A 17458-nucleotide genomic window follows, 5' to 3' on the forward strand; every position below is an offset into this window, starting at 1 on the left:
TGAGATTGGACAGAGTTAATGAGAAAATGGAAAATCTGTTGGAGACTCGTGACTCCAACACGTGTTGGAAGTGGACATTCACTTCCAACACACCAATAAGTCTAAAACATATAGCCAGATGAGCAATGAAATGGTTTAGATCAAATTATATTGATGTTTGTGACCTAGTAAAAGTCCTGACCCAAACCCAAAATAGAATCTATGGCAGTATTTCAAAATTGATGCTCACAGATGTTCTACATCTAGTCTGAGCTTGGCTTCATTTTTGTTTCCCAAAGAAAAACAAACAAAAGATGTCACATAAGATTCTAATAAAATATGCCATTTTCGGTGCTATTATGAGAACATCTGTAAAAGCAAAAGGGGTGTAAATATGAAGCATTCACAATGTACATATGTGGAAGAAAGATAACATTTCATTGGTGAGACCAAATCTGTGCATGGAATATGGTTAAGTGCATAGGGTCCCTGCATGAGGTTTCTGTTGATAATAGTGTAGTGTTCTTTAAATGCAGTTACAAGCCAATTGCACATAAGGAAGAGAATGTGACATGAAAATGTAGGCCAGTTTAAGGTTTACCAATAATCATCAGGTGAGTCAGACATTCAAAGGGAACGTGCAAATTTTATTTTTGGCTTAAGTTCAGCACAAGTTGACCGTTCACTGTGAGATCACCTCATGTGAGGGCATCGTTTAGCAGTGAATGTGATTTCTCAACAGTGTTGCAAGAAAACCGTTTTAGTTTTGTGCATTAGCAGAGGGGGAGCTGTGAATCCCAGCTGAGCTTTCTATGCTCGCTTAAATTTTACTGCCACAATAATCTTTGGATTAGAACAAATGACAAAATTACTCTGATTTCCCTCTGATTTTAACAGATTATTAGGAGAACATATCTGAGTAGCCATGTAGTTTTACTGTTTTTTCATGGTATCCTTGGTTTATTTATAAATTCTAATACTACCATTTTAGTCTTCTATAGTTACATTTTGCTACATCCATTTTTGTTTTATTAAAATAGTTTTTTTTTTTTTTAGCTTATTTACTTTTTTGTCAGGGATGATGTAATCATAGCAGGTTGGTTTAACATAATACAGGTGGTGTATACCAGATTTCATGCCAGTGGTTTATTTGCAATCCTTGCCTCTGGTTAGACTTATTTGCTACACAATACAGAACAACTATAACCATAAAACAATCATTTCCAAATGTCTTGATTAACAAAGCAAAAATTAGCCCTTCTGCTGTTTAAATGCTGTATACATAGTATATTGTTGTTAAGGTCTTGAAATCATCTGGGGCAGTTTTATTTTAAGTGGTTAACTTCAACTATGTATTGAATTAAATACTTGAATGTTTTACCTTGTTGCTGTTTTGCTCTTGATAGAGCAGCTCCTGTGAAAGTTTGTACACTGGTTCAAATTCAGATGAATCAGCTTAATAACTACGTTGCAAATAATATAAGTGTTAGTAGCAGCTCTATTTAAATATAACTTTTAAAAGTCTTGATTTTTCTCCATACCAAACTGTGCCCATTTTGTGGTCATGAAGTAAAATTACTGAAACAGGTTCTTTCTTTTTCTTTTTCTTTTTTTTTACAAAATCCTTTCTGAGGTCAAGTACACTCTGCACTCCAAATAAAAAGCAAACTTGTATTGACTTTTCATTTGGTAGATAACTTCCTTAGTCATTTGAAGTTGAATTTTGAATGTAGTTGAAAAGGCTGAATGACTGCTGTACTCTTGAGCTGCAGGAGTAAAGCAGATGATTTATCCCGATGTGAATAGCTCAATTACATATTTTTGAGCCTGCTAAATTCAGGCTCTTAGATACGCTATTGAGTGCAAAACAATTATTTTTCTTTATGATATGGCTCCTGTACAATTACAGCAGATTGTCGGCAATTAATGCCTTTTCCACTTGACTATTTTTCTGTCTCTGTCTCATATCACTCTGAGAAACATTATGTTCTCCTGGTTGATTTCCCCACATTTTAAACGCATTAGATATCTTGAAGATAATTAGCTTGTCACTTGAGTTCAAGGGACATTTCAAAGCGGCAGGGATGAAAGATAATAGCTTGAAGGTATGGTCACAGGTCAAAGTAAAGTAGCACGCCATTTTAAAATGAATATTTTCCGCACTGGGGAGTGAAAAGAATCATTTCTATGTTACACTTATGCATCTATTTGCATAAATTTAGGGAAAGTTATTCGGGAAATCAAGTTTTCTGGTTTTAGTATCTTTCTCAAGCTCTAAAGCTGTCTCTCATCATCTCTGGCTGCCTTTTACTCAAACATCCGGTCGTTCATTCTTTTGGTCCGTGGAGAGCAGTGGAGGGATGTGGGCCGTTGAGAGAGTTTTGGCTCTGAGGAATGTTTCCACATGCCAGGTACGTGGCCTGGCCTCTCTGATAACGAGCCCTGTTCCATCACTGCTAACCGTGCACTGCAAATTCCCTGATTAGAATGTCAGGAGTCTTGCTGTGGTTAAAATGTTAACCTTGCTCTGCGCTCCGTTTCCCTAACACTTGGCTCTTACTACAAGATGTTTGTGCTTTGAAAGTGAAGCAATTGCTTCTTCTGGAGCAGAAGGAAGCCCTAATGAAGTGAGCAAATGATGGTTAAAGTGCCATTTTATTTTCACTCATGTGTCATTGATATTGCCTGAGGGCCCTGGAAAGAGAAATGACTAACAGATTAATTTGGCAAAACTAAAAGTTAGAGTCTTAGACTCCCCCCCACCCCCCAAAAAAAGGCAGATTTTTTGGGGGGAGGCTGTTTCTGTGTGATGGTAGCCAAACGCTTTTTACAAAAATGAATACATGCTATTGTTGTTTATTAAATTGCAGATAACAAAAATAGCGTACTGTTGTATTTTTGCATAAATTACAGTGCGGAATTGATCAGAGCATAGCATACTCGCCCTCCAGTGATCGATAATGTTTACAGCCAAGGAGCATCTGAACTAAAGGCATCTGAAGCTCTCCCACTTAACTGCCCGGCTAATGTGCTTCATGGATCAATTTAGACATCCTCATTAGAAGACAACCTTTTTATTTCAGGCCTCTCTACTCAAAGTAATGACTTCAATTACAGCTACCATAGAGATTGGATGTGTTCAGTCATATTTAACGCAGAGACTGAGTTATCTGTTGAAGTTTAATTATAGGTTAGCTAATATAAACTTAGAATCTTTGACTTTTTTAACACTTAATATGCAACTGAATTTGCTGCATTCTTTTGAAGGTCGACTTCTTGTGTGACTTTTCTAATAGTTTATATATTTTTGACATGTTAGCTATTCATTTTTACGTAGACTTGTTTAATTATGTATAAACAGTGTGCACAGTTATAAGAAAGACTATCAGCAACATTTATTGCAAGATGATAATTCCGTTATGCTGACTAAAATAACAGCAGGGCCCATATTTCGTTTTTTAACCACTTAGGGATTTGCCTGAATGTTGTGGTAGAGAACAATCTTAGAAGTGCATGACCTCTATTATGCTTATTTAGAAGTTCATCAGCTGCTGGAATTGAGCTCTAATTACTTTATTTTTATGCTAAAAATAGAGTAAATAATTCTTCTCCCGCTGTTAATCGCTGTTGGTTTTTTTGAGATATTCTCAGTAGAATATAAGATTATTATTAAGCCAGTAGCTCGGATTAAATGTACAACTGGAATATAGAAAATATGAAACAAAAAGTAATTGATTGGGGGAAAAAAAATTAAAAAATTAAGAATATAAATAAAAAATGTATATATAAAAAAATGTAGTGAAAAATAAGGTCATCCATTTAATTTCAATTAGAAATACTTTTGTTTTTTGGTTGGGTTTTTATTCAACTATTCCAACCCTAAATGATGTTTACAGTAATCACATGAAAGGTTTTCTGTTAGGCTGTCACTGGCGCTCCACAAGAACAGATAATAAAATTCTGCCCAGTTTTGCATCCTCGCATGCATAGACAGTTAAATGGCAACAGGTATTAAATCTATGCATTGTCTACCAAACAACCATTTTTTAGGGGCTTTTAAACTCCAGATTTTGTCCATTTGATTTAACTTGGCAACTACACTTTTTACAGCTGATGTCTTCATTTATTATCAACACCATAAATTTAAAGCAAATACTGGTTTACTGGATGATCATAATTTCAGCATTTTTCTTTATTAAACACTGGAGCTACCTCCAGGGCTCTTATCAGAGTCATATGCGAGGCTCATTTTCTAGTTAATGTTCATAACCAAAGCAAATTTGTGCAGCATATGCCCAGGGCTATGAAATATGTTCTGACTAAAGCTTAATCAGGGCCTCAACAGCTGCTGTTGTGACTACTTCTGTTATGACACTTTGTGTGTGCTTGTGTGGAGAAGGATAATGTGGTCTGCCTACCCTGCAGAATCTGTTGACTGGCAAAAAGGCCATTTAGCCTTTTGAATATTTTATTCATGGCCAGACAAAATATTGGCAAAAAACATTAAAATAACATAAGAAAATTGAATGTTCGCGCAATGAAAAGTGTTATTTACAACTTTAACAGAGCACCTCCTCTCATCCTTAAGGCTAAGTTCAATCACCCTACATAGGAAACTCTATTTTGTTCCCTCGGATTTTGTAATTAATTTATTTATTTTGGGTGATGATCCATATCCCTTAATGTGAGCATTGTAATATATGAACCAGTACATAAATATTCAATGAGGTTGATTTTTCAGTAGTAATTGACAAGAATCCAGAATGCCTTATCAATTCTAGGCCTCAGTTTTCTGACTTCACCGACTTGCCTCAAGCCCCAAAGCAGAATTCTGTTCATTTTCCCCCATTTATTACAAAAACTTTAAACTTTTTAAAGTTTAAAGTTGTTCATACTCATACACAACTTTTTCCTTAGATGTTTTTGCTTCACTGCTTATCAACAAGAAATATAAGGACAGCTTTATTCATCCGTTATATAAGGACAGATAGCTGACAGCTGTCGCAATCATTTACTTATGTCCTCTTTTGCTTTTGGAAAAAAGAAATCAAATATCTCAGATTTTTTTTTTTTTTTTTGTAGAGAAATATTTTGATTGCAACCATACGGCCTTAGTTGGATTTCATAGAAGATGTAAATAAGCTCTCCACTTGGGCACAGTACTCTGTTATTTGTTCATGCTTCTAATGGAAGTGCATGGTCTGCACCGCACATATGTTTGGACAAATAAATGTCATCGTGTTTTTAAAGTATGGTTCAAATTTCTTCATCTGAATTACAGGATGAATGAAACCCATCTTCTCTTTACTATTCACATCTTTTCTTTTCCTTCTGAGAACCATGGCGTGGATCGTTACTTATAGTGTTACCACACGACATGCTCAGTGTGCAACACAAAGTAGAATTGGTTGGTATAAAAAATTCTTGCTGAGATTTGTGTTAGTGTTTTACTTTATTTAATATTATTTCTCCTCTCAACACTCTAGTTTCTCTATGATTTTAACCAGAGTAGCCTTTTAACTGTGTCTTGGATATTGGCTCTCAGCTCACTCGTAATTGCCTGTCTGTCTGTGCCAATTGGAGCCTTTAGGGACTTACTTGTGGCATCTCATCTGAAAGCAATATTGGTGGAGTTGAGATGCTGTCACTTGAGGGTTGCTGTGATAGCAGTTCATTTGTGTTCTACCAACCTGTTGCCATCAGCAGTTCAAAATCGTCTTGCTGTGGGAGACTTTCAGCCGAGCTACTTTAAGTGTTGGCCTAACAGATATTAATTATACATTGCGTCTACAATTTCACCACTGCTTGTTTTGTAATATCTTACTCAAGGCTTGTTTTATATCAAGGTTACATTGACATGACTCTGTTTTTCAGGGAAGAATTATTATACACCATAAATCTTGAATAGTTTTTTGAATACAAGAATTGGGTGAAATGTTTTCTTGTGTATTTAAATATGTTAATAAACTCCACTATCCACATACTTTCTGTTCAAATCTAATTAAATGCAGTCAAGTTGATTGGATGGCGTTTCATAATACGGATGGACGATGAACTAAAACACACAGCCAAAATAACACATGAGTTTATTAAGGCAAACAAGTGGAAATGTTGTTTACAGGCCAAGACAGTTAACCAATATTAACCCAAGTGAGCTTCCGTTTCACTTGTTAAAGACCAAACTTGGACAGAAAGGCCCACAAATAAACATCAACTGCAAGGCACTATAGTAATGGACATTGGGAAGGAGGACACTCAGTCTCTGATGTTCATCAGTTCAAGACTTTAGGCTGTCATAGTCAACAAAGGGTTTTTACAAAGTACTAGAAATTTATGAAAATAATGAACTCTATTGTATTGCTGTTTTAATGTATTTATTGTGTTTATTATATAGCATACTTCCTTGGTTTAAAAGTAATTAGGATGAATGATTGTGACTTGGACTGGGTAAAAACAGCTGCACACAATAGATTAGTTGTTTACCTGTCCAATAACCGCAGCTGTTCTTGTTCAGCAACTGGATCATCTGAGAGGCTTTTTTTTCTTCCTTTATCTTTCAAAAACTCAGTCTGTCATAGTGTGCCTTTCATGTTTTTCTGTCTTTACTCAAAAATGCTGTTTTCTACCATCTCTGCTTCAGAACAGAACACTGCTCAACAATGTCCTTACTGCTCATTTAAAGTCAAAGACTCTTGCGCTTGCTTGTCTGTTTTAAATCCATTATTGTTCTCATTTTGTGCATAGGCACACGGAATGTGTTTACTCGAATTTGTCTTCATACTCTGAGTGTAATGTTGAATATTCATATAGACTGATGTGCTGACTAAATAGGCCCTGGAATGCTTTGCATACTTGACCAGATAACAGATGGTTGCATACATTACCCCCATTACCGTATTATGGCTGACAGCCGGCCGAGGAAGCACATGGCATACATCAGCATCAAAATCACCTGGGTGAAACAGCACTGTAGTCCAAGTGGGCCACAGTGGTTGTTCACCATGGAGATTTTAATCTTTTCTACACAAACCTAATAAGCAAGTGAGCTGTTTGATCAGGATAAGGCTCTTTATGATGCCTGGGTTCAGAGGGTTTGCTCTAATCATGATGGCTTTTAAATTTATAGTTGTGAGATGCAACTTTTTTTTTAAAAAGCATTTTGTAGACATTTTCATCTTCTTAATTATCTTTTTGTGCCTTGGGGCATTAAATATTTTTAATTAAATCTTCAAAGATATTAGGTTCCTTTTTATGCAAAGTTTAAATTTATCCTACCACCTCTAAAATGAACTTTTTTAAGAATTTAGTAAACAGCCATGAAATGTTTAGTTTTGTTTGTGAAAAGAGCAAAAGTTCTATTTATGTCAACATGATGTATTGGCTTCACTCTGGGCTTTTGTGAAGTTTTCGTAAAGTTTTCTAAGTGCCTCCTGTCACCCTGTGTTACCTCAAAGCTACTCACGAAAATGTCGGTCTAGGTGAACGCATGCAATTTTATCAGACTGTCAGGTTTGTTTGTGTGGTAAGATTGTTGGCTCCCATTTGTCAATCCTAGGATCAGGTCTTCTTACGTTCTTTTCCATCTTAATCCCCCTTAACTCTCACTTTTTTGTAAACATTTTGACTACAACTATGTTGACTACCGGTAACGCCATAAATCTTCTCTTGTTTGTGATTATTCATGTTTTGGTCCCGGCAGTTTCTCTTTGCATCTCTTGGGGCTCATAAAACTCAGCAATTTCTCTCATCAACTCTGTACAGTACATTGCAGAAGTATTTTGGTATTTTAAGTGATAGACCAACACATAGCAGCATGTGGTGGTCATTTGTATTCAGCCCCTGTGACTCAGTATTTTTGCACAACCTCCATTCTCTACCAGTCTTTTGTGGTATTGCTCCACCAGCTTTCTACATCTACAGACTGATTTTTTATTTTATTTTATTTTTATTTTTGCCATTATTCTTTGTAAAATAGCACAGGCACAGTCAGCCTTGATTGAGAGCATCTGTCAATGTGTTAAGTCTCAATTAATTTGGGTTCATTCTACTAGATGGATATGGTTTGATCGACACTGTTTTATTGTAGCTTTAGCTGGATGTTTGGGTCGTTATCCGACTCTTTTCCTCACTAATATCCTTCCAGTGTTGATCTATTTTTTAGCTCCATCCATCTTCCAATCAACCCTCACTAGCTCTCTATCCCAGGGAAAATATGCCTCTTAATGGCATGATACTGCCACTACCCTGTTTCACTATGAGGATAGGAGGTTCTGGACGGTGGTGTGTTTTTGGTCAAACACAGCATTTGCATGGGAGCTAAATGGGTCTATTGTTTTCTGACAAGGTCATCTTCTTTCACTTGTTTACATTAATCATTGAAAAATGCATATTCTATTTTGTTTTTATAATTTGGACCAATTGTGTCTGAAGTAGAGGTACATATCTGATTACCTTTGCATAGAACTTTACAGAAGGACTATACTTGTCTCATTTCATCTCATTCTCATTGCACCGACTTCATTTTTTTTCTGTGTAAGAAGAGAGGTTTTTCCATTTGTATAACAAACATGGAAGATTTTAAAATGTTGACTTTTTCCATTTTCCTCTTTCTGTTGCCAGGTTTAGAAGTATATAAGAGCACTACAGCTCCCTGTTCAGTATATAACATCAAACAGCATAATCACACAACTCTGGGAACACACTTGCCATTATTACACAACTGGTGGTTCAAGAGTCAATTAACATTTATTGTAGAGCCATTTTACTACACTCACCTCAAACTGTTGAATGACACTCTTTAAGACTGAAAAGCAAAATTTGTCCACTTCATAATCTCTTCTGTAATTGTGTGGTGTTACCATGAGGGCCATTTATTTCTTGATGCATTTCCAAATTCTTCTCAAGTTTTTTTTAATACTTTTGCTATATTAAGAGATGCACCAAACATAATTTTATTGCTCATTCGATTCAGCCATTTCGGATGTCTCTATAAGAAGTGAGAAGATATAGGAACAGAATTCAAAGTACATTTTCGACCCTTCTTGTTGAGGATTTGCTGCCTTGCAAAACACTGTTATTAGATTTAACATATTGCTTTTGAGCCATAATAAATGAAACATTGACCAACATTTGATCTGTATGATTTTGGTGATGGCACTTATCAAAATGCCAACACCATTTTGATGGCATTTTGAACTGTCTTATTTCCACTGAATTAATAGTTGTATACTGGAAACTGAAAATAGTCAACGTTGAGTGTTCTTCCTTCAGCAACAACTTCCATACTAAAGAGTGCTGTTGGTGAAACTTACTGTGGTGTGATAACTAAAAAAAAAAAAAGTTTTTGACTAGTTGGTCAAACTGAAAATGATCCAGTTCCAGTGATGGGTCGATTTTTCTATGCATGTCTTTTTAATGATATGCTTAGTGATTTTTGTTTGTTTGTTCTGTTTCATTACAAGATAATTATTCCGCTCCTGTTGCTATTATCTGACCAAGTTAGACCTTGTGTTTATAAGGTGTTACCATATGCTTAAGCGTTCATACAGCCTTTTCTTAGCACATATCCTAGCCAGCACCTGATCTGTAAGGTTTCATTTTCTGTGTGTTAACATGAAGTTAGACAGCCCCACTTGTATAAAATGCAGAGATGAAGCAGAACCGATTTAATGCTAGGCTAATAATCTCACAGGGCACACTTAATAATTTATGTGCAGTTCTTCTTAATGGATTCTTACAACCCTTCTATTTGTCCTGGCAGCTCAGCAGCTACTTGAACTTCCAGGCCTGTGAAGCTGATGCTACAATATTCATCTGTTGCATCATGGTTCCAGCCAGTATTTCTTTCACTGCTTAATTATGTTCAAAGTTGTGCCTTTACTAGTAGATGTAGTAATGTGAAACATATCTAACATCTTGAATTAGTGATTCAGTGTCCTAATTGCCCTGGTGTGTTCAAATAATAGCAACATAACTTAGTCAGTGAGGGAATACAATTATTAAAAATTGAGTAAAATATATTTTTACAGATATTTAGAAAAAAACCCAACATGAATGAATAAGTAATAAAGTGCAGAAGATGGCAGGCTGTTGAGTTAAAATTTGATCAAACGCTTAAAAAAAAGTTAGCCCAAGTCATAAATGGAGGTTCAGAGTTACTGCAGTATGAAGTCAAGCTATTGGTATGAAACTAACCTGAAGCCTCATGACAGAATCCAAGCAGCATTTTGTCCAGAGTAAAAAGTTGAGTGTCAACACCAGCTCAGTGACCATAATTCCACAGAAAACCTTAGGAATGACATCAAACATGTTGCTTATCAGTCAAAACAAAGAAATGCAAATCCAATCATCCATCTCTGGAATACCTGCTTACAGATGCCCGAAGTGGGAAGTCCACAGAGTTTTGAAGCAGTTCTCAGAACTAAACAACTAGTTCAACGATACACAGGAAAACTACATTCTCAACAAGTTTTCAGTTTGTGAAGAAAAATGTAGGCACCCCATTGCATTTTCCTCATTTTCTGTAGCATGAGAACAAATTTGAACCAGTTTCTTGTACATTTTGTAATTTGTGTGTGTTCGTACAAGCTAATCAATGGCTTTATTCATTTACTACATGCTCTCTCTTGACATTTTTTTAAAATATATTTTTAAAAAAATCTAATGATTTGTTCATATATAAATAAAGACCTATAAAGTCCATGACATTTTTTTTACCTGTTTGCATTTTATCAAATGGACCAAATCTGCAAATTCAGCATCTCATGTGACAATGTTTGTTTTTCAGAGCTGAGCTCTGAGAATCTCCGCACCTGTTTTCAGATCATAAACGCCTACTTATACTTGTCTGCCGTTGAGTTCCTGCAGGTGGGAGAAACAGACACTCACTTTAAAGAAAAATGCAGAATTTAAATGTTTCTGATCAGATTTCCAAATCCTTCTTTTCTTTTCTACAGAATTATGGCGAATCGTTGTGCCGATCCTTTTGTGAACTTCTGAAGGACATTACAAATGAGGGACAAGTCCAAGTACTAAAGGTAACTTAAAGTTCTCTGTGACCATAAAATCATCTTGTCAGTTTTTGTTTATTTAGGTTTAAACCAGGTCTTGTTTAGGTTCTATCAAGCAAAGCTTTAAAGTTCTTTATTTTTTGTATTTTTTTTTCCACTTTTTTTTCCATTAGAAATGCAGTCATGGAGAATAAAAATCTGCTTTTAAAGAATCTCAGTCTACATGCCAAAAGAAAACAAAACTGTAAAAAGCATTGTCAGTGTTCTTTTGTTTTTCTACTCAAATGTCCACAATGGACACAACATAAATCTGTGTCTGGAAAAGTATGGAATGAAAGTGTGTAGAAATATTTTTTCCTCATCAATATTTCAGCTTTTTTCCAACCATTTTTTCTCTGTTTTTTCATTGTAGACTAACACAGTAAAGAGATTTTTTTTCTGCAACTGTTCTTGTCAGTGAATTGAAAATGATTAGGATCATCTTACTTGAAATAAGGTTAAACATTAGCGTGGATTAAAGGATGACTTGGGTGTCCTGTAATATCGAATGTGAATAAAGAAAAGTTATCTTGAGTATTAGAAGGATTAATAAAAACATGTTAATCATGAGGCCATGCCTGCAGAACTCTGAATGAACTTTCATATATAAATAGTCGTTGCACTTAGTGAACTTGCAGAAAGCATATAAAGGTAACACTCCTTAAAGTAATGGACATTTCCTTTATATTTAAAAAATAAGGTTTGCATTCTTCTTCTTGAATTGGTAAAAAATAACATATTACTTGAAACACTTTTACTATTTTAGTGGTGCATTTTGTAAATGCAAATAGGTTTTATGTTATATAGGTCCCTCTTTTTGTTTACCTAAGATTCACATGGATTTCCTCATTGTTGGACAATAAAGTATATTTATTTTCTATTCTATAAGAAAATGACTGAATAACAATCTCTCAGAATTTGCGTTTCCCAGGAAAACTGTTTGCTGTTTTTTTTTGTTGTTTTTTTTACAGCAGAGCTTGGTGTCAGCAGAATGCCTGTAATTCCACAAAGCTTGAGCTTGTTTAAGCCTGATCTGATGGCTTATAGCACATCTGGCTCTGACTAATGTTGTTGACTAGGGAAAGAAGAGCCAGCACACAGCTAACAAACAAACATGTCTACATAACACATTCCGACAATGGAGGACAGCTCGTGCTAATCAACATGAGCTGTTTGAGGAATCCATATATGGACTCAACTTATGTAGCGCTTTTTCCAACCATTTTGACCACTCAAAGCGCTTTACACTAGAGCCACATTCACCCATTCGCACTCACAAATGCTCACACATTCATACACCGATACGCAGATCGGTAGTACATATGCACCAACCAGTGCAAATGTACTGCACTGGTTGGTTTGACCACTCAGAAGCAAAAGAAGTTAAACATAATTATCTTCTGTAATTTGGCAAATACCTGCAAGAATTGTTTCTCTCTTCACAATTTTTTTGATTTACTTTTTATAAGCAGTTTTACATTTTCTGGTTGTACATTTTTGTTTTCTTATTTACGCATCTGGACCCAGATGGAACTCTCTTATCTAATCATTACGTATTGTCATATTTGTTGCTGTATTGATTGTAGCTCAGTTCGAACTAAGAATAAAGCGTGTGAAATGGAATGTTGATACTGTTCAAATAAAGTCATCACAGTACCCGGAGATCACAAAGGTGTCAACAAGAGAGCAAGCAATGACTGTGTGTTTAGGATTACCATAAGCTGAAGAGAAAACGTTATTTTTCTGTTTCAACATCTTTATGTAAAGTAAGCAGGATGAGTGCAAAACAGTGTTGGAGATGATGTTTTAGAAAATAAAGATATCAACTCTGAAAAGATATATGATTTTTTTGGCAGATTAAACTTGGATTGCCTGATGATGCTGAATAGGACATGTAGCCTAGACATGTTGTCCTAGAACTTGTCTAGGGCGCTATTCAGCCAGGACATCCATAGAGATTCTGCTTCTGGAAACAAATGTCGTGCTTAGGACATAAAAACAAAAATCATGTGAGATGAACTCACCAGTTTTCATTTTTGGAGTGAGAGAAAAGACTTGCCAAAAGACAGTCTACAGAGCTCACACTGACTAGTTCCAGACTCGTACGTCATAATAAAAGCAAGCCTGTAACAACTGCTACATCCTGACTTCTGATCCCTGAAGAAAAAAATCTAGCCAATAAGTTTTTTACTTATTGGCTTAATACTAGGTTTGCTTTTTACCATTTGTTTAAGAGCCATTGCCTGACAGAACACATCCACAAGTCTAACATTATTTCAACAAAAACAGCCATACTTCCCTGCAAGTCACTGAACCTGAGTAATTCATTGTATATATGTTTTTTTTTACATAATTGTGCCCCATTTCCTGCCTTTATATCCCTCCATAACCTCTTTTTTTTCCTGCCTCTCTTCAGAGTTTTACCTTTGTGCTTCCCTTTGGCACATTTTATGTGTCTCCCTCATCCCTGGTCTCCATGTGTCTCTGCAGGTGGTTGAAATAGCTTTAAAGGTTAGCCCTGTACTGGGAGTCCACATGTTTCAGCCTCTGATGCCAGCTGTCTTTAGAGGCATCGTGGATGGGGAGGTGAGGATTTTTTTTTCATCTCATGCACATCTGAGTTAAAGTTATCTCTAACATGTTAACTGTTTTAAATTAGTGATAGTGTGTGCCATACACCACACAGATTATTCCTTTAAATATTTATTTCTTCATATACCATCAGTTCATGGTGGCATATATTAATCAGACAGTAATTAAAGACACAGGCCACCATTTTAGGATTTGCTCATATTTATTACTACTTCAATCTTTACATCAATGTTAATGACCTGCTGTATCCTTAGTTGAGTTAAAGCATTACCAAATACTCGTTTGTGCATATCTGATGATATGATTTTTTTGTGTGTGTGTTTGTTTGTCTGTCTGTGATTTGCAGCGTTATCCTGTTGTGATGTCCACCTACCTTGGCATCATCGGTCGTGTCCTGCTCCAGAACTTTAGCTTCTTCTCCTCTTTGCTCTCACAAATGGCCTCCGAATGCAACCAGGAGGTGAGGCTGATGTCTGCCCTTCTTTTCTGTCAGCTCAGCAACATTTTGTCTGAGAGACAAAGTGGCTGTTAAAAGGAAATCATTCAGGTTGAGGCTGAAGTAATGACCCAGAGAATTACAAATGGGGAAATTTTTAATCCTTGACATTTTGACTTTGCTTCTTCCATCATAAAAAAATCATAGTTTTTTTTTATTGCTAAAATTACACTTGTCCTTATAGCACAATTTGAAGCTTGCAAAATAAATATCACAAATTAAGTTATTTTTCTAACTTTGCTTGGTGTTTCACTATGGGACAGCGTGACCATCAGTCGCGAGCCTCTAAGAGCTAGGCAGACGTGATGGAGGAAGAGTCCTTGAAGCTCTTACCCAGCATGGTTATGGTTATGGTTGCAACAAGGTGTGTGATTACTTTTGCTAAGCTTACTCTTTCCTCTAATTTATAGATGGACCAGTTGTTGGGGAGCATGATCGAGATGTGGGTGGACCGCATGGACAACATCACTCAGCCTGAGAGGAGGAAATTGTCATCTTTGGCTCTTTTGTCTCTTCTTCCATCTGACAACAGGTAAAAGAAAAAAATATATATATTTCCCCTGATGTATGCCCATGTGGTTTTGAGTTACTTTCTCCCAAATAGTGTCAGCTACTAAAATAAAGAAGCACTTGACAAGGTCTTCCAATGTAATCACAGTGACCTGGATAAATACCTTAATACAAATGGTCCATATTATCAGTACGGTTTCCATATATGTCATGAATTCAGGAGTGCTGGTGTTATTTTCAGAGAATTGCACACACGTCTACCACCATAAGTTTAATTGACATCTCTCTTTAGATTTTAATACCAAATGTTTTAGTAAGGGGGATGAAAAATGCAAATATGTACTGAGCCAAAAGTCTCAAGTGTGCCGGATTATTGTGCTGTGAGTCAACACCATCTGGCCAACATCTGTCACTCACCAGTTAAGAGCAAACATATAAATACTCACAAACACTTAAAAGTCTTGCCCTCTTTTGCCAAAACTTTTAATGGATATACTACGGTTTTAGAATATTTGATGTGAAGCAGCTGTTGAAAAATCAAAACGACACACTCTCCAGCGCTGGAGGTTAAATATGTATTTAGTAGCAGAGAATTGTTCTTGTGGGTGCTGATTGCTGAGCAGGAATGTCGGTGACGTGCAAAGAAACAAAAGAGATGATCTGGTCGTCCTGCAATTTGAGGTGTTGTATAGGTTCCTAAAATGAGCTGCAACTTATTTGCATTCCTTGACAGGAGAAACAAGGTGCATTGTAAACGTATGTATGTACTTGCTCTCAAAGAAGTTCTCAGTGTATTGTTTTAATAAAACTTTTACAAAAAATAGTACAAACAATTCTTTGTGCTGTTTGAAGTTCAACTTTTTGTTTGATGCCCCAACTGGCAGTTTGTTTTTATCAAGATTTAGGGAAGCTCAGTGTTCTGCTAACCAGATATGGTAATCATAGGCACAGGCAGGCATGAAATCCTTTGTTACACCCCCATGCTTGGTGCGCAGCAGCAATAGATTATGACAGCTCAGACGGGTTAAGTGCTGCATGGAAAATCAACTATCTCAAGTACAGTTAAAGCTAAAATTGAAGAAGTCCATATCTTGTCTGTAATTTCCCTTATCCTGCTTTTTTTTTTCCTTTTTGATCTTATTTTAGTCAATGTGGTGTACCTATCCTTCATACGGTTAATGTTTGTTTACCTCAATCTTGCTAAGTAATAGTTTTTTTTACAAGCTAAACATTTATGGAAAACAATAGTTCAGGTATTTACACATTTGATGAGTTATTGTCTTATTTTCCACAATACATCAAGCATGGGATTCTTGCTTAAGTTAAGAGTCCATTTCCTGTGAAAACGGTTTTAAATTCCTTCAACAGATTCAAAAGAAGAACCTCATACATCCATCCCAACATCAACTAATTACACCTATACAAGAGTGTGGTGGAATGATGAGTCATCTGTTATTTTTTTGCCACAATGTCTGACTTGTAAAATAACTTACAGTCGGTTCAGATAAACAAATCAACCCCTACATGTTCTACGTTGAAGCAGAAATCAGCGCATATGACGCACAACGCTGCTGGCATTCAATACATACAAGTACAAGAAAAAAAGAAAATAAGAATAAAAATACACAAACATCTGCCTGTTTTTGGACAGTTTTGTTTGCTTCAAGATGGAGTTATAATGTCCAAACTTCAGTTCACCTCAAATGTTCATAGTTTTCTAATTTATTTCTGAACAACTGTCTTATTCTACACATATGGCAACAGAAAGTCTTTACTAAACCGTCCTCTGTCTTTTATGGGTCTATGCCCAAGCAGACATTAACTTAGGTGCTACACTGACTTTATGTTTTGATGTTACTTGTTGCTAATTTTAAGATACTTTGTTGCTGACTTAAATGAATTGTCTATAAACAACAGTTTTCTCACTTGACTAGCAAATCGATGTGCTGCACTGCGCCCAGACCTTTCTCATACAGCTACTGGTTGAGCCTTGATGGTACAATTGGCAATTAACAGGATTTAAAATGACGTGTTATCTGTTAACAGATTTCGTATTAGCAACCAAAATAAAAAATTAAATAAGCTGCAATGGCAGATGAAATGGCTGTTTCAGTTTTGATTACCCTAATTTTGCTAATATGGAGCAGATGACATTGATATGGTCTTAACACCAGTGTATATAACATTCTGGGTTAAAGTCAGAGAGGAAAGCTAAACCTTTAACAAGAGCCATTTTACAAGGACTCAAAAAGAAAAGTGAGCGATTAGCCCAAATCTGTTCTTCAGTAATTGTTGAGAAATCATTCCCAGCCATAACAAATCTGGGACAGATCTGTTCACTCTCGATATAATACTACTTCATGCTGAGTTTCTGTGTTTTACCAGACATTGAACTTTATGCAGTGGTTCCACCTTTCCAGATTCATGAACTTGACAGCCTTTGATGTTTCAATGCCCATTCTCACACTTACCCTGTTTCTGTACTTTTTCCCCCCTCTATCTTTTTTATATTTTTTGACATATGAAGTCCACTTTTTTTTTTGTTTCTTTGCTTTTTAAGTATGACTCAAATAATTCAACAGTGATTGCTGGTCGTCTCCAGGCTCGAGTCGTGTGTGTTGCCAGCGTGGGCTTCTGCATTACAGGAAAAATCACCATAGTCGACAATAATGCTAGATGGCAAAAAGCTTGTTTTATGTGGCCGTTGGTCTACTTCTTCAGTTTGAAATTTTCTGCTTTTAATATGTTGTTTATTTTTTCCAACGGAAACATGTTTTTACTCAATGTCAGAAAACATTTTCAATAATCTGTGTCTCACATTTTGATTTAGACG

General features: G+C 35.9%; 1 protein-coding gene across 2 annotated transcripts in view; it reads left to right on the forward strand.

Annotated features, from left to right (window-relative positions):
* ipo11 (importin 11) overlaps positions 1 to 17458 on the forward strand; it is a 105033-nt gene that overhangs the window by 61562 nt on the left and 26013 nt on the right. For both annotated transcript variants that reach the window (XM_007548188.2, XM_007548187.2), the window contains 5 exons: positions 10766 to 10845; positions 10935 to 11015; positions 13518 to 13613; positions 13966 to 14079; positions 14526 to 14647. In XM_007548188.2, the coding sequence (XP_007548250.1) occupies positions 10766 to 10845; positions 10935 to 11015; positions 13518 to 13613; positions 13966 to 14079; positions 14526 to 14647 (493 nt within the window). The remainder of the gene's footprint in view (positions 1 to 10765; positions 10846 to 10934; positions 11016 to 13517; positions 13614 to 13965; positions 14080 to 14525; positions 14648 to 17458) is intronic.

The sequence above is a fragment of the Poecilia formosa genome, unplaced genomic scaffold, assembly GCF_000485575.1.
Source record: "Poecilia formosa unplaced genomic scaffold, Poecilia_formosa-5.1.2 Scaffold25, whole genome shotgun sequence".
NCBI lineage: Eukaryota > Metazoa > Chordata > Actinopteri > Cyprinodontiformes > Poeciliidae > Poecilia > Poecilia formosa.